Source organism: Varroa destructor, unplaced genomic scaffold (genome assembly GCF_002443255.2).
Source record: "Varroa destructor unplaced genomic scaffold, Vdes_3.0 BEIS01000005.1, whole genome shotgun sequence".
Classification (NCBI taxonomy): domain Eukaryota; kingdom Metazoa; phylum Arthropoda; class Arachnida; order Mesostigmata; family Varroidae; genus Varroa; species Varroa destructor.
In genome coordinates, this window is record NW_019211458.1 from 33697019 (window position 1) to 33721211 (window position 24193).

At 43.2% G+C, this 24193-nt stretch overlaps 1 protein-coding gene across 4 annotated transcripts; it reads left to right on the top strand.

The window, feature by feature from the left end:
* The first annotated feature begins 3356 nt into the window (after positions 1–3356).
* LOC111250695 (hepatocyte nuclear factor 4-gamma-like) lies at positions 3357–24193 on the top strand. 4 transcript variants are annotated; one of them, XM_086989809.1, is made up of 7 exons: positions 13119–13161; positions 13926–14094; positions 16756–17097; positions 20863–20987; positions 22386–22797; positions 22993–23322; positions 23716–24193. In XM_086989809.1, exons 1-7 carry the CDS (start codon positions 13126–13128, stop codon positions 23862–23864), a joined length of 1563 nt encoding a protein of 520 aa, XP_086845935.1. In that variant the 5' UTR covers positions 13119–13125; the 3' UTR covers positions 23865–24193. The 4 variants fall into 4 exon arrangements, with proteins under 4 accessions (XP_086845934.1, XP_022662031.2, XP_086845935.1 ...); XM_086989810.1 differs by lacking the exon at positions 13119–13161 and adding an exon at positions 13324–13594; XM_086989808.1 differs by lacking the exons at positions 13119–13161; positions 13926–14094; positions 16756–17097 and adding exons at positions 3357–4201; positions 7972–8618.

Here is a 24193-nt window from a genome sequence, read left to right on the forward strand (position 1 = left end):
CTGCCTTTGTTTCTGACGCGCGTACTTTTGTCTATTAGGTACCCTACGTTGAATCACAGTGAGGATAAATGACGACCTTAAACAACCTCAACTGTTGCCATTATGTTAATTGAAGCATGGGGGACGAAAAGGCGAGCTTAACTAATAGTTCCAACGGGGTTCGGTTTTCTCGGTCGACAAAGTTAGAGCACCACATGTATAAATGACTTATTAGCTCCATGTAGCATTGCCTGCCTATTACTGTTGAGTGTGTGCCTTACCACAGGAACAGGAGCATACTTATAAAAGTGCCAATTAAGAAGAGTTACTACTTGTAGCTCTGTTGGTTTCGCATCGTGGGTGATTGATTAATTCAACGATTCATGCCTTTACTTGTTCTGATAACAGGATTACCGCAGTGCTATGAAGTGTTTATTCAGTTGTTTCAAACAAATCGTGCGTTGTGATAATGTTTTTTAGCAAATTTTTGCAAATGGAAGAAGGTCCAGGGTATGTGGAGCGGGGGCGCGTCATATTAAAAATTGACCTTAGAGTATTTATCCATTCATACGTTGCGGTCATAGCTTGCCCAGCATAGTTACAAAGTATGCAAACACAAATCTATCCGAGGCGATAGCATACGACACATTAGATATATTTATAGCTATTGTTTTTACATTAGCGTTATCGTGGTAACATCGATTGTCGATTATATAGAAAATATTAACTATGGAGAAACACAATAGATGTCTGATACGAATCGGCTATATGTACAGTAAAAACTGAGTTGAACTCTAGAAAAATCGAAATAAACAATGAACGTGTATTTGTTAAGTGAACCGTATTGGGATTTCTTCATCACTCAACTCAGATCGCTAGAAACAAGAGAATTACTGACTGCTGGCTAATTATGGTTAAAACGGTACAAAATACTCTTGGGCAACCACTAGATCAAATAACTTTAGTATATAGATAGATTCAGGCCAACGTCTTCCACTGTATCTTTCAGTAACTTTCCTAGGTTTCATTGTTGAGAAAAGTGGTCTGACTGTGTGCCCTATTTTGTAATCGATATTTTCTGTTTCGCGTTCACTACGCATTCATTTAGAAATTTTTTTTTTACGTTCTTAAAGTAAATCGTGTCTACGTCAAAATCGAAAACTCCGGGCTTATCATCCTATCGTGTGTTTTCTCAATTAAAGTAAATAATAACGTTTAATCCATGCAATTAAACAAAAATATGAATTGAAAAACAGTATAAATCTGCCATAATTATTTTTCGTATGAAACCTATATACAGACTTCGTTTTTTTTTGTTTTGTTTATTTTACTAACGTGTATAATTATTCGCTTTAGAAAGAAGTCGGATCAGATTTTTAACTGCTATGATATTTTCTACCAACGTTGTTCCACAATCATTAGTTGTGCCTATTGAAAAAATCGTTTTTCTCGCCGTGTAGCCTTAAATCGTTGAATGATAGAGCCAAATAGACGACGAATCGATACATTTGAATGACAATTGAAACATTTTAATGTTGATGATTGAGTTGTTAATATGTTGTTAGCAACATATAACTTCGCTGCGGCATTTACCCAGCACAAATGTTTGCGTTCTATGTTAGAGTAGGTATTTGTATGAAAATGCTGGTTTTGTAAGCCTTAAATGAGTTTTTTACGACTAGGCCTATTCCGAGATGAAGGGCAGCACACATCGACCTCTGCTATTATCAACTACCTTGTAATACTCCAGGCTCAAAAAATGTTTCGAGGTCATGTTTTTTGGTGGTTGTTTACCTACTGCGAGCGTTTAAACGCTGAAAAACTGTTGATTGAGTCTATATACGCCCAACACTGAAGGCCGCTGGAGGTCGCGGCGCAGGGCCCAGTGATGCAGATTTGCTAGCACAATAGTAAGACTAATTTCAGCAACGTCACAAAGTTACTGCACTGTATCCAAAAAAATAAGGTTTCGTCGAAAACCTATGATACTAGTTAAGTTAGCTTTTATCCTTTTGTGGCATTTATCTGTTGTTAGCGTTCGGTTCTTGAGGTTCGTAGTTCGAGCTACACGGCACCTGAAGTCGGCATGCGTTTGACGCGCACATCCATTGTACCATCCCTATCTGGAGTGAAGACATTGCCAATGGTGGTTAGATGGCAGTAATTACTTAGATTATCTGAGTCAGCTTAATGGGTTACGTATTTGCTTGTTTATATTATGGACACGTTACGGCCTATGTTCGAAGTCGGGTGTAGACAGACTTCGTTCCATGCTGAGGAATAGCCATCTGATGGAATGTTTAATGGCGATACCGAACGTAAAACCCGTAGAGGGATTATCTGAGCTATATTTGAATACCTATCTCAGCAACTGTAGCGTGTAACATACTCAACGTTCTACAGGATCAAGTGGAAATAATATATTTTTTTTTTTTTTAATTACAATTGTAAGTTCGGTAATCTGGAGAAGCTTGCGGTACTCCGGTATTTGCAGCACAACCTTCAAATCCTTTTCTAAGTGCTGTGCAATGACAACAGACTCAAAAGAATACTGGCCTACGTCGTGAAGGCAGTAGCTTTGCAGAGCTGACTAGAGTTACAGTTAGCCTGGAACCCCAGCGTTCCCAAAAGCAGCCGACGAAAACGTCTCCTTAAATTGTTTGCCAACGAAAATGAGCTTCAACTCCAACACACACAAACTGGAAACTTCATACTAGTAATTCCAGGAACATGATTTCGACATCAGTTGTAAATGGGACCCAGCAGATTGGAGTGTCGTCGAATACAGTTGACTTTCTCTTCGGAGCTATGAGAACAGCGATAGGTTTATCCATAGGAATATATTGCGTTCTCTGGCTTAAGAAACTGTGTGGCTTCGGCGGACGACCGATTCTGGTTTCTTGTCGCCTTTAGAAAGACTGGTGGAACCGTTGTTACCAAGATCGACTGGTTGCCAACAGATCAGTCTGTAATGCAACCTGTAAGGTGATATAATTCGTAAGAGGGTACTGTTAGTATCCGGATTTAGGGTGAAACCGACTATACGGGCATATTTAAATCTACTAAATCACCTTTCCATTTAAACGGTGAGCTAGTCTCCTACTACATCGCTATCTATTGCAGCTAACAATTACGGGCTGATTTCGATTGAAAGGAAGAGGATCTACTGATTGGTAAGGGAAGCCCAGAACATTTATACTTTGGCAGATGGTAGAAACGACTTTTGCTCTATTTATTCTGGGAAGGACTTTGTATCTTGGCCCCGGTCCTGGTAGCTTAGCGCAGCAGGATAAGTCAACAGACCAGGTTAGTTTACGAGTTGTCTCTCTACAATAATTGCTACGATGAGCGCTAGCCATTCCCTGACGCACCGAGGGTCGGTCAACTTATCCGTCAGGTGGACCATGCCCCTAGTGGGCGAGTAATTTAGGGTAGAGTGTATAGTTCCACTACCGCGTGCTAATGTTGCTGATCACAGGTGGCCTATTCTTTCTTTCAATCTCGCCTAGGAGGCAGTCGACAAACACACATCAAAGGAATATCAACCTCCATATCGGCCAACCGGACGACCTGTGCTCAATGGCCAACAGCAATCCACAATCCAGGTTTAGATCAGGCGGGTGTTCCTCACGGCGACGATGACAATGAGCACGGTCTGTTATCCCACTGTCTGCTCCGCTTTCTGTGCTTAGGCCGTCCGCCGCTCATAGCAGAACGGAACGTTGTCGCGCACCAGTTTGCTTTCAGCTGTATTACAACTACCACGATGGCATTGGTTGATTGCAGCACCTACCAGTCATAGCAACAGTTCCAGGGTACGCCCGTTAGCCGCTTTTTAATGGATACTGTGAAAAATTAGTATAGACCCATCGGTGTTCCCTGCTCATGCAGAATGCTGCCACTTCGGCACCGCAGTTTCGCAGCGTCCTTGCTCGTGCCTTCTGGAAAACCAACGTGACCTGAGTTTTCATGACCGATCGTGTCAACGGACCATAGTGTGCAACGGGATGCAAACGATTTATTCCATCTACAGTTTTTTGGATACTACCGACGACAGAAAGATAATTGACCATGTGATCGATTAAAGTTCTTTTATGCACAGTTGTTTAGCAAGTCAGGAAAATACTAGCAGCGACATTACAGCTGTTGCTTACAACTATTTCGAGTTGAAGTTAAGCAGGAGCTCTTCCGTCGTGTATGCGTGCCTGTGTGTATCAGTATTGTACGTGTGTCGTGACGTAAGAGAAGCGTGGATAACTCACTCTCCCTCTTCTTGTCTCCTATATATCTATAGTACACATTTATCTGCCTATAAAAAAAAAGATATATATTATATTTTATCGTACGCGACGTGACTCCTTTAAGTTGATGTAGTACCGGTAAGCCATATCCGTTCTTATACGTTTTACTTTATCGGATTCTAAATACATGGTTCAAGTAATTTCAAAAAGGCTTCGATTTTTTTAATCCTATTTCTTTCCCCGTTTTCCGCATTCACCTTTTGCTATGTTTCTTATGTAGGTAGCCTGCATCTATATGAGAACTATTAGTTTGTGGAAGAGTGCCTTTCAACGAAACGAAAATACAAATACCTGATAGCAATGACTCTTCGCAAACATTTTTGACTGCCACACGATCTCTCCATAGATATGATTCGCGTTATCAATATAAGCCATAATGCATCTTCAAGTCTGCTTTGTCGTTCTCTTCACCTGACCAGAGAAGCAATCCTACTGATAAATAGTGAGCAATCGCTAACATCTTTATTACTTCAAGCCTGGTCACAAATATCAAAATAGTAACAATACAATGAGACTTTCTTTGTGGACTACTATCACTTCCAGCGCTGCGAATTTAAAAAAAATTATGTTCGACTTGTTTGTGTAGAAAATATTTCTGCTAAATGGAGCAATTGAAACTAACGTAAACAAAACTTAGGAGGCGGTCATATGGATACCAATTATATTGGCTGACACATATCGTTTGTGGCGCAATCATGTTTGGCTGGCAATTTCGAAAAAAAAAAAAACCGACTGGATGTCTTTTTTAGTGTTAGTTTTCTACAAAATTTGACCCCTTTTTGGACCTTTCGACCCAACGAAGCGCTGGCGATCGAACTGCCCCAGGACGCTCCGAATTTTGGATACTTATGATATACCTAAACGTTAAATGACGAGCACTCGAGTCCGAGACGAACGCCACATGAGAAACCATTGTCATTAAGCTTGTTTTGCTCAACAAACTTGCGACGAAGATAGGTGGAACGACTGCATGGCTTAGTTACGGCCTCGCACTCTTATCCACTAATTCTAAAGGATCAAACTTTGTGCGATGTATTTGCTGGAATGTTCCGAGTTAGCGTTCTAATATTAGAATCGTTATGGCTACAGCAAGTACACAACGACCTAAGCTTATTCTCTAGCGCCATCATGAACCCGGGATTATTCAAACGTTCATCATAAAAGAGGAAAATCGAGCTTTTAGATTTGTTTCTAAAGGACTTTTTGCTTAGTGCTTAAAAGTGCTTCAACTTTCGCACTCGGTTTTGCGTGCAAAGTTGACAATATTTGACTCCGTATTGTCCCAATAATTGCGTAAATATATAGGTGTTCCACATCATCAACGAGCATCGTCTATTGGAAAATCTGACTGACAGTTCGCTAACAGACCGCCATGAACGACATGGCTGATTTACGAGTTCGAGGGGCGTTTGCTCTCTGCCATCGACGATAGGGTGAGCACAAAGGCCAAAAGAAGCCTATTTACCTGACGAACCAATATAGATGAGGTACGTTATTATCAATAATAGTTTCTATGAGGTTATTGATTCAAAACGTTTTTTACCACTCTGTTTACGTATTCCGGTCTGTGGCTGACGTAAGTATATCGTTCTCTATGATATCGTCAACAGTGTCGAAGCAGTCGATCTCTACATCCCATCGAGAGAAGAATCGAGCGATACAAACAATATCTGTTTGCTAGTTTCATTGTCTTTATCCATTATAGTCGTAATAACCATAATTACCGCTGTGATGTGTTCGCATAGTTTGTATTGTCTCTCTCCGGCAGATATCAACTTGACTCGATGTTTTGTTTGTGGCGCCAGATTTGTTTCCACGGCGTCCCGATTCCATATCCTCTGCCTGAAGCCAACCTGCGTCGCTTTTGCGATACAGCGTCAGCTAGCAGAAAGAAAAGCAATGGGCCTAAAAACGAATAAAAGCTAGCATCGGTATGAGTGTCCGGTCCTGATACAATAACAACAAAGATTTATTTCTCTCTCTAACGAAAACTAATAGCGTTACTTTTAATCGCGGTAGAGTACGGTACTGAACTGCAATATGAAACGTGAACAAACATGGCTGATAATAGATGAAGACTCTTCAGCAGTGCTGAAAAGAGCTCGCTATCGGTCAGCTGTTGGCCATAGCGATCTATATATACCAAGTGATAAATTGAATTTACCGCCCCCTATATTTCTGATTTACATATATGGCCACTATGTTGCTGAGTTATATGATACTTTGAACGTTAGCCACCTTTCTGTCCCGCTATTCGCGGAACAAATGAGAAATCAACCACCGTTCAGCCATGTACCATGGCGATTTCGCTTTGCTGACGTCCATTCCGGCTAAAAGAGCTAAAATAATTACACCCGCACCCACTCACGCATGCACTCACGCTCGACACGACAACGCCAAGGAAGCTGGCGATCTGCGTAGCTGTCGTGTATGCAGCCATGTACGGATCCAGACGCCAAAAGTCGTGAGCGACTGTCATCTCGTCTACAGCCAGCGCACACGGCGCCTTGTTAAGCTCCGCCTGTAAACGTTTAGCAAATAGCTCCGCCTCCGATAAGCCCACCCTTACCGCTCCGTAATCAATTCAACGGGAGGCTAGCAACGACGCGCGGAGCGTCCTTTCACTGGTTTTCGGGTCCTTTCTTTTGGACTCACTCTTCTCTGTCTGGCTAGTGCTTGGAGCGATCGTTTGGAGCGCCCCAGAAATCTTCTGCAGTTTCTCTAGATCCTCTAGACTACAACAAAACGTGTATAAGACAGGCCCACTCGTTGCCAGAATCGATGCTTTTCGATTTCGGCTCACGGCAGTGATACTGGAACCGAAACTACTTGCATTGCGGGGGTTGTACATAGTAGTGATTTTGGAAAAGCGTATTTTTGACCTACACTTGCCCCCAAGATCCAACACCGCTTCCGCCTGAATCGTTTGAATTGTGGACGGTTTCATTAGGGTTATTACCTTTTTTCATGACGGTCGCTTTTCACAGATATATCGAAATAGACAGATAGTGACTACAGAGCCATCATGATTTCCGACGAAGTGCCTAAGGAGTCACACCCAGCCCGCGAGGCCTGAGTGATCCTTTTGCGTGTGTGTGAAAAAGCTTCTGTTCTCACTTGAATCTCGGTAAGCGGTAAAAACTGGTCGGAAAAGGCGTCTCAATCAAAACATTCGTGTATGCGCTATATAACCAAATAGAACTCGATTACGGGCACGTTCGGCCAGGGTGACCCTCGAGATCTTACCGGAGCCACGCTGGCGCATTACTGGACCCTGTGATCTGCCCATTATATTGAATTGCCGTTGAATGCAAAGGGTAACTAAGCGAAACACACAGCTGCACCTGGACCTCCGACGCTATTGGCTTTCCCTTCCAGCTCCCTGTAGACCTTACAGCTGAATTCATGTCCTTTTCGCCCGTCTCTCGAGAGGTCACCGAAGTGACATGCTTTCACGACACCATTGACGACCAATTGTCACAGTCTTGTTTCTACGTTTGATTATCGTTGCCCTCGTTGGGTTTGACGTTTCCTTCAGACACCGATTGTCGCAGGCCAGGTCGGAATCGTGACGGCGTCTTGAAACACATCAGTTTACAGCAGACCTATAACCTTGCGCACCCCCTCCCCCGACTGTCGGTTGGCCGGCGTCGGCAGCAGAATTCACTGAAAGCTGGTTTTATTTCGGCAGCACGACGGAGTTTCGCGGCAGCCCTCACACCTCTGTGTATCTAGCACCCACGAATACTACAACGGAGTCCGCCACCCAAATTCAGCCCCTTCTTCCAGCAGTTAAAAACGGTCAGAAATGGTGCTTGGCGGACCTCAAGAATGACCCTCGCTGGTCCGAGTTTAATCGTCTCGCAATCTCAACGAGTACAGGAAATGGGCCCGGTGGAGGCCCTCTAACAAGCCCCACGCTGGCAACTTCGAGAGATCCCCGATTCGGTTTGCCCGAGCCATTTGGTTACGACCAACTCTGCAGTGGGCCGTACCAATTGCAGCCTAGACAGCTATTGTCGGTACAGCAACAGGAGGCATCGAGCAATAATGAAGCAGCAATCAGCAGGGAGATGGAAGGCTATCAGAAGTATTCGAACGTGCGTGGTGCAGCCCAGCCCTTTGGGGTGCGACATTTTAGGCCAGACGATGAGCGGGAACGATTACGTGAGCTTGGGGGATCACCACCGCATATGGGCCCCCAGACAACAATCAACAGCCGAGCCGGGCATCTGGACGATACCAGCGGAGGACATACGAGCTCGGAAGGCGGTAGCAGCCCGGAGCATTGGGATTACAAAAGATCCATTGGAGTCAGTAATGCAAGCATTAAAGATGGTAAGTCAAACCCAAAGTAGAAATACTGCTAACTATCTATTGCGAAGAAGCTAGTTGATAGAAAGGCCGAAAAAAATACCTACTCCAATAGATAACTACTTATTTTTTACTTTGCTAGCAACACTGAATGGAACCTACAGGAGCGTATCAGTTGACAGCAGAACGATGCTCCACGAGTCGCAATAATCACAACCGTATTATCGGTGATTACTCCGACATATGGCCAATTATCGATAGTTGAGAATGAGATGCTTGGTTACAGTGAGCTCACGATTGTCGTATCACAGAATCAGTTAAGATATGTGATATCGTGCCATTGGAATTATTTGACTTCATACTTGGAACTCTAAGTAGACGTTGTAGCGAATGAAAACAGAACGAAAGTGAGATGATGGCACCCGAAATGAAAAAAGCTAACCGCACGTCAGCTCACCGACCCAACTCTACCGTTGTCAAAACCTAAAAATAGCTAGCTTTTAGTTAAGCAGGTTGTGTACATCGAGGTCTAAAAGTAAAATGATTCTTACGGGCAAAACAGGAAGAGGTGTTTTCAACTTCCTTTCATATGCCTACGGCACAGAAAAAAAAATCATACATGACAACGTTACCACGCATATGGGAAAAGAATCTGGCAAAACGACATAAAACCGATTGTTGTTAGGTCCAGCACGTGTATAAGCATTTCATCTCGTCTTGTAAATAAGTTCTTGCTTATTCAGAGGAGGCAGGGAACTGTTTGTCGTTGGTTTTGTACCCATAACTTGGCTGTATCTAGTCGCTTAATGTTGTCTTTACTGTTCAGTGCTCGAAAAAGGGAGAAGAGCCGATCGCTAGCGCCCCCTATGAGGACGGAAGCTTTCCTGGAAACTCTTATACGTACTTGTAAATTTGCCTCTATTGTCGCAATTAGCGCTATCTATCTGATTGCCTCTCTACGCATACCCGCATACCAGCAATATATATATATATATACTTATGAGCTAAATCACCGTGGCGATAACCTTGATCTGATGTTAAATTTATGGCTATTAAATATATGGGCCATTACACTTGCAAGCGTATAAAGATAGACCGCTAAGGAGAATTACAATTGCCCCATGGCATTATATTTTTCGAATAGCCTTAAACTGCTCAACATTCGTACCGTGTGGCTGTCACAAAATACGACAGCCCCTAATATTGTTTAGACTCGTAATTCGTGTATCATAAATTAAACGTACAACCATGTCTGACAAGTACTTCAGGAAAAGCCCTTACTATATGAAGTTTATCTCTTACTTTTTCTTGTTCATACGAAATCTCTGCTGTCAGGAAATAGCATCCAGCTAGCTCGATGCTACACGACACAGCCAAGAAGAGTGCGGGCTGTGGCTCGAAACCCTAATTATTTACAATCCTAACACAGCATATGTGAGAGTATTTGAAGCGATAGCGCCCTTTGTTACGTATCTTTATTTGCTATCGTAGTTACGCGACAGGGTACCATACGGAGTATTATGTTATATTCAGCGACCTACAACTCTAACAGAATAGCAAACCAATAAAAGTGTCGAAAACAAGTAAAAGAAAATTACTATATAAAAAAATAAGCAGAGAATGGGGGTTACGTTATTCCGCATCGCTTTCGGGTCCTATTTGCCGAAATCAACGCTAGCCATCGCTCCACATCCTCGGGTGACCGAAGCTTTAGGCATCAAACGAGAACGCGAACAGAACCCCGTCTTACTATTCGATGAAAACTGTATAGAGGCCATCTTGCCAACAAAATTCGAGTCGTTGATGTCACTCAGTTGTGCGATATCCGAAAATGATCTGGCAACGATTTGCTAGCATAATGTTGCTAGACCTCCGTTGCGCAATCTACGTTGATATTTATGGCTAAACTGGTCTAATACTATAATTTCGTCTATTGCTTTGGAATACACTTAAACCCGTTTTGAAGTTGGCTTGCGCTCACTATGAGCCGCTTCATCTCGGCTACAGGCGCTTGAAGTTAACGAGGAAGCAGTCGGCGGATTTTTGTGCAAACGTGCTCGTTATTATCGGCAAAACTGTTCCAAAGTTCCCCGTGCTACAGGCCCAGCTTCATACGGCCAACCTTCACGTGCAAGCCTATTTATGAGGTAATAATTTCAGTATAAATGACAAAACGGATCTATCTGCTTCCTTGAACCTACTGTCTGGATGAAAATTCACAAGCGATTAGTTGGACAGAATCTTTTCTACGTCTTAAGAACGTGTGTACTTAAATTCAATTTCCGTTTGAATTTGAAACATCAGATTCCATCCATTACACGTTCGATAGAGCTACCACCATTTTTCCATGGACAAACAGACTCGGGACCCTTCAAATCTAAAGCGAGAAATCGAAATGACGACACGTATATCTATTATGCTATAAAATTCGATTGTTTTTTCAATGCCGAAATGCACTCAAGAAGCTTATCGTTATTTGTGCTGATAATAACAGCGCACCGATTGAACAACTTCTGCGATATACCTAATGAATGGCTGAGACCTGAAGGTCTACAAACTGTGCCTATGCCTTTTTTACCTGTACTTGTAAATCAGCGATACGATCCAAATTACAAATCTGTTCGTTTTGGTTCTTATATGAATTTCGGTAACTACACAGTCGGTTTGAAAAGAAGCTGTAGCAATTTCTGCTCGAGATTCTGTAAGGTATTTTAGTGATTAAGCTGAAAAAGCAAAAAAACAAAGCTAACATTCTTCTTTTAGAGCTGTGCATCCACTAAACGAGTGTGTGTTACCTACGTAAGCTTCTGATTAGGCGTATTAGTTTTATATCTCTTTCGCCTGTATTTTATGCACAAGCTAACGTAGTATATTTAGATTACGAGATAAAGAATATATATATATATATATATATATATATATATAGGCAGCTTATGTGAAGTATAACTTTCAGCAGAAAATCTTGTGTCCGAAGATATCACCTTCAGAAGTTTACTCGAAAAAAAAATAAAGATTGAAAGTGCAGTCACGGTTGATACGGTGTGACGTAAAAAAGCGATAATTGAAAACATCTGAGTTTAATGAAATGAGTCGAACTAGATAGCAGATTGTTTGTAATTATCGAGCTCTATTTACACACTTCGCGTTACACTAGTATTGAAAAAGAACAGATCAGCATCAATAATTACGTTTAATAACACATGTGATGGTTGAGGCTCGAGCCCTTGAACGTCGTGTTCTCAACGAATGACCGATGAGCGAGGTGATGACTCATAACTATGACTCGGATCTCGTTGTTCTGTGTACCTCAGCGAGGGACAGAAGGAGAAAAAATCGTCTCGTCACATTGTAAATAGAAAGGCGAATGTGCAGAATAGATCGAATTTTGAAGACGATATGATTACATACGACAATCTACCCACGACGTGAACGTATCGTAACGTAAAAAAATCTGTAGGAATACCACACTCAGCCTTTGGCAAAAGGTTTACATCAACTAACGAAGACTATCGACTCTTCTATTAGCCTGGCTGTCGCAAAATGTGACACAAACATCTGTGCAATAAAAGCATTTTAAAGGTATTTTATCATTTTTCGAAAGCAATCATTGAAGTTGGACACGAGCAACAGATACCGTTCGACCTACTGATCGGAATATGACATTTACGTGGACGCTTAGCCTAACCTACGCAACGCTACTAGGTAACCTGGTCTATTTAGGCTGATTTTGGCAATTTTACAATGATGCATATGGTTTCGCATTTTAATTTAATGGAACACTACTTTGCCTGCGTTCGTCGGATACATAATATTGATAATAGTAAAGCTACTGATAAACGATAGGCGGCTTTCGATAGCCGACTGAAGCTCCAAGCTCCGTACACTGTCTATGAGACGTATGGCATTATGAGGTTTGTACAACACGAGATTAAATACGATTTTTCGAAGCATGCAGCAAAAAACATGTTAAAATCATTGGCAAGATGAAAGGAATAAACACGCTTGTCTGTAATAACTAAGGTAAAGATGAATCCAGTAATTTCTCTTGTCATTTGTCAAATCTTAATGAGAGCGGCGTAAATATGCCAGCCATAGTTGACTTTTCAAAGCGATGGGAGATCTCGAGCGAAGACCACTATCGAGGGTAGCCGATACAGATCAGCAACATAATCAACATATTGTATAGAACATAGGATTAAGCAATCGAAAACTAATAAGAACAGGTAATTTGACGTTAACAAACTTTTACACTGCACCGTTTCTGGATTCAGTCAAGTTGGCGTTCACCGTACCCAGAACCAACTAACTTCACTATGATTTTTGAGATTACGCATCTTCATTACACTGGTCCTGATTTTCCGGCAGCGCCAAACCTCATAGCATATAATCTTATACGTACTTCACACGATGTCTAGGGTGTGAAGTGTATGATCAATCCATTTCTCGCTGTAGATTCATGTCGGGTGTTGTTTTGTTCGTTTGCCCTCTCGGCCGCCGATCTACGAGGTAACAGCTGTTTTCCTATACATTCATGCGGGTTCAAAGTGTGTTTGTTGACGGACTCGAGGTATGAACTTTCTTTCACCTAACATTCGATGTTTCCCTTCGTTCGTAAGTAATAAAATTTTAAACGCTGATCACGAAGGCGTAAAACTAATGCACGCATACTTAGAACTTAGCGCTTATCTTTATTATATACTAAAAATGGAAGTCAGCGAAATAGAAAATTGACATCTACAAGGCAAAACTCCTGGCCAGCGAATCATATGGCTGCTGTTCAGATTTATAATTCGCTTTTCAATGAAAACCAGAACGAAGAAGCCATGTTAATTAGATCGCGCTCCGATTTCTGCTTATGACTAATCAGGTGTGCTAGCAGTAAATACTCTCTCTGGAGAAAAGCATGCCCTTACCCCCTGAAATTTATCATTTAGTGCTCGGAGCTCTAACTACATAAACTACTGCGAGAAGCACTGCAAAAACCGGAACTTTCGGTGGAGGTAATATATACACTAAGTGATATTAGATGTCGAACCTTACGGTGACGTTAAGTTAAAGTTTGGTGAAGTCGATTTCGAGTAACTTCCACGTAAACAGTATAAAATGAGTGCATTGTGGCCTATCGAGCCGGTTCAAAGCTGTTCTTTTCAAGGCTACACGAGCCAGGAGTACGCCATTCAGACTAAACCCGTTCAGGACTACTCCGCTTTGGAGGAAGTAAACGATCTTACAGCTTTAGAGAAAAAGACCTACAATTATTCCGTTTCGAAGCCTCAACCCACTCACTCTCCCGATCCAAAAAATCTAACGAACGACAGTTCTGCTGCGCAGCGACAGACCAACGAATACCAGATCATGGAATCATCTCCTGAACACTCGACGTCATGCGATGAGGAAGATGTACGTTCCAGTGTTGACTTTTATCCAGGACGGATAGAAACCGCTGAAGAAAGAGCACAGCTTCTTGACGATGTTATAGACGTTTGTGCCGCTCATGCAGGTATCCATTAAAACAAATTTTACTAAGTGTAGAATTGAAGAGATGTCCGTTATTTCTCTATTTTATGCGCATCTATGCGTAGAAAAATATGTATCACCGACGAAATACAGAACTGAGATAAGTGTATCACTTATGTCGTTCGGGTCCAACAGTATTTCGACTCGGTTAAGTTCGAAGCTGCACGAACTCGTTGATACACAAACTCGCCCCCACCCCTAGGTCTTTGCTATTGAGATAGGTGCAAGAGGTATTCGACAATAAGCAGCAGATTTATATTACATCTATTGAATACCAGAAAAGATCATTTTAAGGTCTTCTCTATGATAGGGACTAGATTTTTCAATTGTAAGAAAGGTGCAGCCATTTAGATTTGGTTTAGTATAATCGAAACGTGGAACAGGGTGACATCTGGCATAAAGTAAACTTGTTCCAGTTCTCCGTGAGCCGGAAACGTGTATGCTCGATGCTTTTGCCGTTGAAGCGTTCCGACCCCCTATCATCTGACTCATGCATTGTTCTGAAGGCTTCCTATTAGGGCCCGATCTACATCTAAGATGAATTTGCCAGTAACGAAATCTGCACAAAGTAGACGGTATCGTACGCATGGTGGGCGTCGTATAACAACATCGTGTTGTTTTTGTTACAAAATACTTTACCATATTGTAGTGTGAGGTGAACTGCGAGTTCATGGCCAAATATCTGTGTGCATTTCAAAACGCTCAACGATTTCGCTAGTTCAGCTTCGTAACGAACAGTAAGGAGATGTCTTAACGTTTCCTGTTTCGTTTATTTAAATTAGACTAGTGTGCGTTTCGTGATAAGAGTCTACCTCTAATTTACTCAGCATCACCTTAACGAAAATAGATCTTCGATAGGTAAAGTTAAGCCCAATCAACAATGTCAGATGCATCCAGATCGATAACATGATTTAGGGTACATACATTGCAGCCACAATGGCGTTGGCAGTCCCAGCATAACAGACGAAGCTGTCGGCTTTAATATACAAAACTGACTTAAGCTCTAGATCCCGTTACGGGGCCATCCGCAGCTACAAACTGTTCTAAAAGATTTCCCACTTCTGACAGTTAGCTTCGATACGGCCGTTTGTACACAATCCCCAGAGAGCTGTTTCCACCTAAGCGCTAGAATCACGCTCAGCTATACATCCATTCAACTGCGTTGATTACGCTGTTACCGTCAGGCTCGCTCTAATCCCCTCTCCATGTGGCCGGCCAATCGCTTCGTTCACTTGGACCGAAACCGACCAGAACCACCCAGTCTGTGTTAGCGTTCGCTGAAGGGTTTTCTGACCAATTGTTATAAATACGTCGTAAAATTCACTCGCTGTTTGATCGCTCGTAAAGAGACATAGTTGTAAAGAGACGACAATTTTTGTCAATATCGTCTTTCATAGTTCCTCTCCCTTTTCACTAGACAGACAGCTGAGACGTTGGTTGAGTGCATACGATAGAACAAATACGTAGATCGAAGGGTGATTTGATGCCTTTCACTTCGGTATCACTGTACGTTAACGTACTAGTAAAGGCGGCGGCGGCGGCGGCGGGGGCGGCGGCGGCGGCGGCGGCGGCAGTAACATAAGGCTGCCGCTCCTCAGGTTTTAGAAATGACGCCTGATATGCCGGTAGCACTTGGCCGTTCTCCTTATGTATATTCTTTTTCTTGTCGATCTATCTGCTTTCTGCCGCGAAAGCACTCGCTTCTGCCGCTATGCCACCGACGATTAGCACCCCATCCCCGGGCCTTTCGTCCCTCTAACGGCCTGCCCACTAAATCAGATAGAGAAAAAATGCTAACATTCCACCAAACTAACATCTACCTATTGTAGAATATACTTGACTGCCTATACGACGTACCTACCTATTTAGCCAGCAAACAAGCAGACAAGCTACTGTTGATAAAAACCCTATCTAATCTTATCTGCTGCTGCTGACGATGACGACTGTGTCGACAATGGCCCCTTGAACCGGCTTAGCGTTCAGTTGGCGCTATGGGCGCCGCGTTGCGTCTCACTATCGACAGCGTCGGAAAATGAGTTGGAGAGGAAGGGAGACCGCATAACAAATATAGAACACTCACATGACACAAAATGATAACTATTCATTTTGATGCTGATGGTTATGACTCTAATAATAATAACAACAACATATCAGATAGTGCCGTTCGAAGCTTTATTAGTAGAATTAACTAGAGGCGTACAAGACTCGATCGTGGTTACGTTAATTGATGTTCGAGCCGCTTCTGAAACACCCTTATATATATCTATATATAGGTGTGTATGTATATAGGCATAGATGGTGTTAAACTGTAATTATTCGCTATGGCAGTGAGCGAAAGAGCGTCACCTTAATGATATGAGTTAAGGGATTCAACCATACTGGACGCGAATCGGTTTTCGGGCCATCGTGTTGGGCGCCTAATGCTAATCTATGGTTAAGGGTTACACTTAGGCTTGGTCTGGCGCGAATCAGAACACGACTCGGAGGTCGGGAGATGTACCTCAGAGGTTCGCTTTTACTATGCGATCAAGAATGCCTCTGACGTTATGCAAGCTGAGTTGACAATAGTCGTGATAGCGTCGACAATATAAGGTTTCATAGCTCTAGCCCACTAACGAACTAACGCTTATGCCGACGGTTCTAGAAGCGGAACAGCTCGCGGCTGCAACGTACGGTGTTGCCAACAACCCTATTTCGACCAGCGGCTCTCCGGTGTCGGCGCAAAGCGTCACAGGCACGTCCGGCAGTGTTCCTACTGCACATGGGGGCTCATCGTATTGTGCTATTTGCGGAGATCGGGCTACCGGCAAGCACTACGGAGCATCTAGCTGCGACGGTTGCAAGGGATTCTTCCGCCGATCTGTACGCAAGAACCACGTTTATAGCTGCCGCTTCGACAGGAACTGCGTCGTGGATAAGGACAAACGGAACCAGTGTCGTTATTGCCGACTCAAGAAGTGCTTTCGTGCCGGTATGCGCAAGGAAGGTAAGTTGATTCAATTCATTTTTGTCTCATTTATTGCACTGTATTGTTTTGTCCTACTACTCAGAACGGTAGAGAGCTGCTGGCTCTATGGCTGATAGCGCGGGATGTAACGAACTTTTTTGCCCAAAAGATATGCTGCATTGCCGTTCGCGTTGTCGCGACTTACCACTGCCAAAGAAAGGGGTGTATTCAGTCAGGCCGGCTGATAGATAAACCTGCGAAAGTTAAGTTGCTAGGTCTCGGTACGCGCGGAGCTATGTCGAGATTCCGATGGTGGCTATCCGCGTCAGTGGCGGCGAGAGTCATTCGATGCTGTCGTTTGTTCGTACATCTATCCATTTGGATCACGTTTGGTCCGACTGCGATAGAAGTTCGCGCCGCTAAGCTGGAGTCTCTCTCCCGGAACCGGATCAGTTGAATGCGAATACTCGGTGGTTTACCGAAATTGGACACCGCTCTAGCGAAAGTAGCACACCCCGTCGCCTCCTGGTGACGACGCTTGTTCCAGCAGCCGCTCCAGTTACTCGATTGCCAGCCTCAGTTGTCGTCTGCCGATCGAGACGTTATCGTCAAATGCGTTACGGACGACAACGCGAAGTCGGTGAGCTGCGCATAGAGTCAAATCTACGTCGTTATAGACTTTCCGTCCACATTATATTTACACTCTTCTTGAAGCGAACGGGTTTTTTTCACATCTTCTCCAATGACCTATGTAGACGGCAGTTTTCGTAGATGCGCGCTAACGCTACCAACTACAACGGCGGCGGCGGCGGCGGCGGCGGCGGCTGTGACAGCGCCAGCCTAGAATATTTACGTCTAAATGCGGCACTCACTATGCATCTGCTACGGCGGACGTCAATAGAACAGACGCTTTAGATGAACCAACACAAATCAGGCCGCTGTTTGTGAGTAGTGGCATGAATCCTCGATGCGTCTACCTACGGCTACCGCTGCTGCCACCGCGACCGCCACTGCTAGCAAGATTCACCGCTGTAGGCGCATAGGTACGATGCCGATGATGTCGTTGGCCTGCCGTGGCTTAGAGATGTTCCCTGCGTTGTTTTCGTCGCCGTTTGAACGCTGCAGCGTTCAGCGGCCGCACTTTTTCGCTGCGGTTTGGTCGATGAAGCGATGTAATCCAGGTTTTTTCGTTGTTCTTTCGCAGCTCGTTAACTGTATAGTGCCTAGCCTTACAACCGCCGACAATAGTGGCGTTAATGCCACCAATGGCGTGCTTGGAAGCGCTTGTCAAGTGCTATGAACCAACGCACACACAGACTATGCAGATACGAATAAACAGACATACTACACTCTTCGTACGGATGAGCATTCAACGGTGTTTTATTTGGTTCATGCTTAATTTAGTTTTCTATCCAGGTCGACGAAGAATCGAGCCTGAATTATGATCGGCGGACGTGCTCGCCTCGTGGCATAGGCTCAGCCACAGCAGCAACCGGTCGATGTTGCTGGCGTGAACAGGAACATGACGGTTTTCAGTGGTCATATGCATTTTTCGATTTGAATGTTTGTATCGTGCTAAGAGGCACGACCATCACGAGCCCGTCGACCGTTCGCCTGTTTAAAAATCCTGCACTGAGACAGTTGTTTGCGGTTTGTCCGACAGAGATGAAGATCGTGCAGAAGGGGATATAACTCGTACATGAGCCGTCTTTTCATTGTCGCTCCGTCCACTCGGTTCGGTGATACGACGCTCAGTACCACAACGAACTGCATAGCCAGACTGAAGCAGCATGCTTACTTCCTGGCTTGCACTGGTGTGAATATCGTGTTAACGTTTCTACACCTCGACAGGACACACGTACCCTAAAGACAAAGGACATTTATTTATTTTTGGTTTATAATATACAGCTAGTTTCCTTCTACACGGTGACTTGGCGATGTCAACCTATTGTCGATCTTCTTATTCTATAGATGGTACCACTTCACTGGACAGTGCGGGCGGCATAAGCGCGCTCACAGGATATTGTACGGTGCTACTGTGTTCTCGTGACTCGGTCAGCTGTATCATGCCTCTATGGACCCTCTGAACAGACAAGCTGGTTGGAACCAGTAACCGAACGGATCCCCTTGAACCTCTTGATCTTTCATTGCGCCAGAAGTGGCCTCGAGCACCTGTGACCGGAAAAGCTTCCTTTCGCCTGATCCTTTCTACAGCCCTATTCTGTTTGAAGCATCCTACTTGATGTGGGCTGAAACGCGTGCAAGGCAATCCTACAACACAATGTGCAGACAAACGGGCACAAATACACACGTAGACATGACATTTTGCCACTCCTACCCACTAGTTGGTAGCAGACCGTAGCTCGACTTGTGCTCATCTGATGCCGACAGTTGTCTTACTAAATAGTAAAGAAAAAAGATAAATGGAACTTTGACCGCTGATTGCCGCTTTGCAAACGTCGTGAGAAAGATCGTTGCATTATGCGCCTTCATCAGGCGAATCACTGGCTGCGTTTTGGTACCCACGTCCTTCATCCTTTCGTCACCTTGTTGCAAGCTTACGACACCGGTTACGATTCTGTGCCTTTCTCTCGTCGTACGTCTTTTCGTCCTGTTCGGAAAAACAAGCCTCAACAGAAAACTTGTAACAACAGCATCCGATCCGTCACCACGATAAGTTGATCCAAACGAAGTCCAGCCATAGAAGGGAAGTGACCAACAGGCATATGCCCGAGTGTTGAAGCTATCTACTAGAAACAAACAAATGATAATATTGATAGAATCACGAGCGTATAATCAGCGAACAGAAATATAGAGCAAACAATATAGGACACACTCGATAAAAAGATGCTGGTTGCAACGGCTCCTCACAATTGTATAGTTCCGAAGCCTTATGCCTGAAATCTTACACTCTTCGTTATGCTGTCTCAAATCTCCTAAATAAACAGTATGCTTATAGAGCCGTCAGTGTACTTAGAAGTTTTGAATACCAAAAAAAGCATAGTCCTAAGGCGACAAGTGAAACAATAAAAGAACAGATATACGCATGTACGTTGCGGACACTGGTAGAGGAGAAAATGTAGATAAATTGTTTTAATGTCTTTTTTGGATATAAAACGTTTATGTAGGTCGAGATGCATATAAGGACTATTGCATTCGAAATGGTCTTCTAGCCCCTTCTTGCTATGTCTTCTCTACGAGTTAAATCTATGGACAAGGACTATTTTACACAAATCAGACAAGCTACCGCTGCTACAGCTGTTACCACGATACTGAATAATGCGCCAGTACATATAAAGTCGTAGCAGCTTCGTAGTACGGGTTACAATTCTAGCCCTTTGTTCAATCAAGTAATGGAAACCCACCAACCAAGCATCGCCTGACCCGGATCGCAGTAGAATCGTTCTGCATAGGTAGTGGGGGGTGACTCTTTTTTTAAACTGTTATTTCGAAGAGATACAGGAGGATTATAGTGTCCGAATAAATTACTTCTACACGATACCCTTATATAATAATAATAATAATAATAAAGCGTGTGAAGTTCAGCCGTACCGAACTTGTATACCTATGATAAATACATATTTTTTGGGCAGCAGATGCGCTTATATTCCTAATATATTGCTACTGAAGTTATTTAATTATGGCAAACAGGGTCAGATGCAATGATTTAGCTCAGCGTAGGCGATTGCCGACGTAGATTAGCTTTTCAGTCACTTCTGGATATATTAGATGAATTGTCTAAGTGAAACCGGTTGTTTCTCCTATGCAATTGTTGATTAAATTGTGATCTTTATGTTTATTTAGCTGTACAAAATGAACGTGACCGTATCAGCTGCCGTCGACAGAGTTATGAGGACACCCAGGCACTCGCTAATCAAGGCCTGCTCACTTTACAATCACTCGTTCATGCCGATGTCTTCTCGCGAAGCGTAAGTTTAATACGCTATTGATATTCACAATATAATATCGATGGAATTATTGTTATTACGCTATTGGAAGCAATTCTGTTAGTCGACGAAATTTAACTGGTAAATATTCCGGCCGATGAAAACTGGCAGAATTTACTCAAGAAAACACAAGTTCAGAAGAAGGAGTATGTTTTTGGTCTGGAACATCCACGCCTAGTGGTTATGTTTTTCCTCGAAAACCACAACGTTGCGAATATTTACTAAAGATGGGTGGGGACATTGGGCAAGCAGGCTTCAAACGGAAGTCTCGAGAATGGAGATCAGAGTGCTAAGGAACAGAAGCGAGGTGACCAGGTATCGGAACCCGAAGGACAGGAACGCACTTCCGCAATCGAAGAGCTTTTTCGAAAATAAAGCTTCAAATCTAAAAGCTCTGTCTATCAAAATCGACGAATATACGTGTAACGTGCCTGAAGATTGAACAGAAAATGCGAAATCTGAGAAAAAAATGGATGGCCCGTGGATTGATTTCAGGCCAGTTGAAGACGCACGTGGTATATTCCGCTTGAGACTTGCAAAACTTTAAGCTACAAAAAATCTGCCTGGAACATACGGCCATTATAGACGAGAGATGGTTCAATATCTACCGTGAGTCGGAGAGAGACCAGGTGAAAGGATGGCGTTTCCTTGGAGAAAAAAATCGAGCCCCGTGGTTGTGTCGAATAGGTTAGTCGAGCGTAAGACAATGGTAATACTTGCAAAAAAGCTCGGAGGCATCTGCTACTAGCCCTCTTATAAAATGAGTTAATGAAAGCTGCCCCCTATTTTGAGTTCCTTGAGAAATTTATCGATAATTGGAAACAAGCAGCCAGGTTACGTGATGACAAAGCCAGACCTCATCGCCGCCAGACCTCAACTACTTCCTGGATTGAGCAACGTAATGTTCGATAATAATCTGTAATAATCCGCTCGTTCTTCCAATAGGAGTTTATATATGATTAGGGAGCTAAATATGTCCTAAGAGGGCAATTGGTGTGTAAACAAACAGGGAATTTTGAGAAGCCATAGATAGAATAATTACAGATAGGGGCGCAAGTGGTAAGTGTATATTTGTTCAGAAACTACTCGGGAGCTGGGACAAGAACGTAAAAAATAAAACAGAGTACCTTCAAGACATATTAAAAATTATTATTCTAGCCCGACTAATTCAAAAGCCACTTAACTTCAAAATTTACCAAAATCATCTGTAACAGCCCAATATGATTGGTAGTATGTATTGTCTACTACGGTGAGGGGAATCTTCGCAGTTAACAGTGAAAGAAAATACCATTAAAACAGTGTAATTGTACGGTACAATTAATCTTTGCTATAAAACGACTAACTCAATTTATTTGCTGGCACTGTTTTGTTCCCTTATAGCAACAGACTCCGGGAGGTGGATATGGCGATTCTGAACAGCATAATATGCAGACAAAGAAGATAGCCAAATTGGAGGATATTTGCAACTCAATGAAGCAACAGCTTTTGGGTCTTGTTGATTGGGCAAAAAGTTTGCCATGCTTCCTCGAGCTGCAATTGGATGACCAAGTGGCCCTGCTACGAGCTCACGCTGGGGAACATCTCGTTCTAGGGGTCGCCCGTCGCTCGTTACCGGTCAAGGACGTCTTGCTACTAGGCAACGATTTCCTGATGCCGAGAAACGCTATGCAGGACGCTGAACTATCTGTAATCAGTGAACGAATTATTGATGAGCTTATACACCCGATGCGGGAAATACGCGTTGACGACACAGAGTTCGCTTGCCTCAAAGCAATCGTCTTCTTCGATCCCAGTAAATTTTTTCAGGCCATTCAGGGTCAACCCGTCACTTTTATACACATACAACTATACTGGCATTGAGTACATATCATTGCTTTTATTATACAACCACTATACTTGATCTAGATTTATTAGCTTTGGTTTCCGATCAGAGTTTCGGTTGATGCACTCACACAAGACAAATGTCGTTTGACCGTTCAATTTTCAGATGCTCGTGGCCTGCATGAGCCGAACAAAATCAAAGCTCTACGCTACCAGGTTCAGACGGCCCTTGAGGACTACACGAATGATCGGCAATACGAGTCTCGGGGCCGTTTGGTTCAAATGGTGCTTCTTCTTCCCACTCTTCAATCTGTCACATGGCAGATGATCGAAATGATTCAAATGGCGAAGAGTGTCGGAAAAACTCGTGTGGACTCACTTTTACAGGAGATGCTCCTCGGCGGAATGGTCGGTCCAACTACGTACCATTATCAAGAAGATAGCACAAACACTGCCGCCGGCAACAGCGCCACAGGCGGTAACGCCAACGGATACGGTACGTGAAACGGCTATTACCATGATGCATATGATTTAGAAGAACTCACTTTTCCTATTCACGCAAATTGTACCGCATTTATGCTTCATCGGCGAAGCCTGCAGTAACGACCTCTAGTTTATAATACAATTGATGAACAGATTTATCTAGACATACAATAGACTGTATGCCCATTCCTATATAATTATGTGTGCACTATTTCATAGTAATGTCGTTTAAGCTTAATAGCTTAAAGTCAATTCACTAACCGCAATCGGACTGGTAAACATGTATTTGGTATTAGAACACGGCCTTCTGTTTCGGCCAAAAGATAGGAGAGAAAGCATTGCGGTACCGCAATAAGTGCTCTAATTAGATAATAACGTGAGAGGTCCGTTGTCATCTACTATACAGGGCCACCGTTAGATCCATGCATGAGCTCTCCGCATATCGCGCAGACAATGAGTCAACATATGCAACAGAGCGGGCTCCAGGTATCACCGATGGATACTTCTGGCGCTGGGACGTCCGTCGGACCTCAGCAGGCCGCAGCCGAGTGCTAGCTGAAGACTTCATAGCAACGTTATAGAGCTCGACGTCATCGACAAAGAACTCTGCACCTTCATTACGATGTAACTTCATCACGTAATAGTTGAATTAAAATGTAAGAAGAGTGTGGTTCTAGTATGAAAGATCGTTCTGGATACTAGAAGGTCACCGTTCACTGAGAGTGAGGGAGGTCATGTTTGGTTATTCCTTTATCTCATGTATATCGCTTTTTATGGATTACCATAATAATAATAATAATAATAATAATAATTTGACGTTATTATATTCACAAAAAAGGGTCGTGTAAGAAATGAATAAATAATTAAGCGAACTATTGACATAA

What these genes read in the sequence shown, in the direction of transcription:
- LOC111250695 (XM_086989808.1), top strand. Translation starts at nt 4,074, where the DNA reads ATGCACAGTTGTTTAGCAAGTCAGGAAAATACTAGCAGCGACATTACA. An exon ending in TGCCTGTGTGTATCAGTATT is followed by an intron (nt 4,202 to 7,971) that starts GTACGTGTGTCG and finishes TTATTTCGGCAG; the next exon opens with CACGACGGAGTTTCGCGGCA. An exon ending in AATCGTCTTCTTCGATCCCA is followed by an intron (nt 22,798 to 22,992) that starts GTAAATTTTTTC and finishes TTCAATTTTCAG; the next exon opens with ATGCTCGTGGCCTGCATGAG.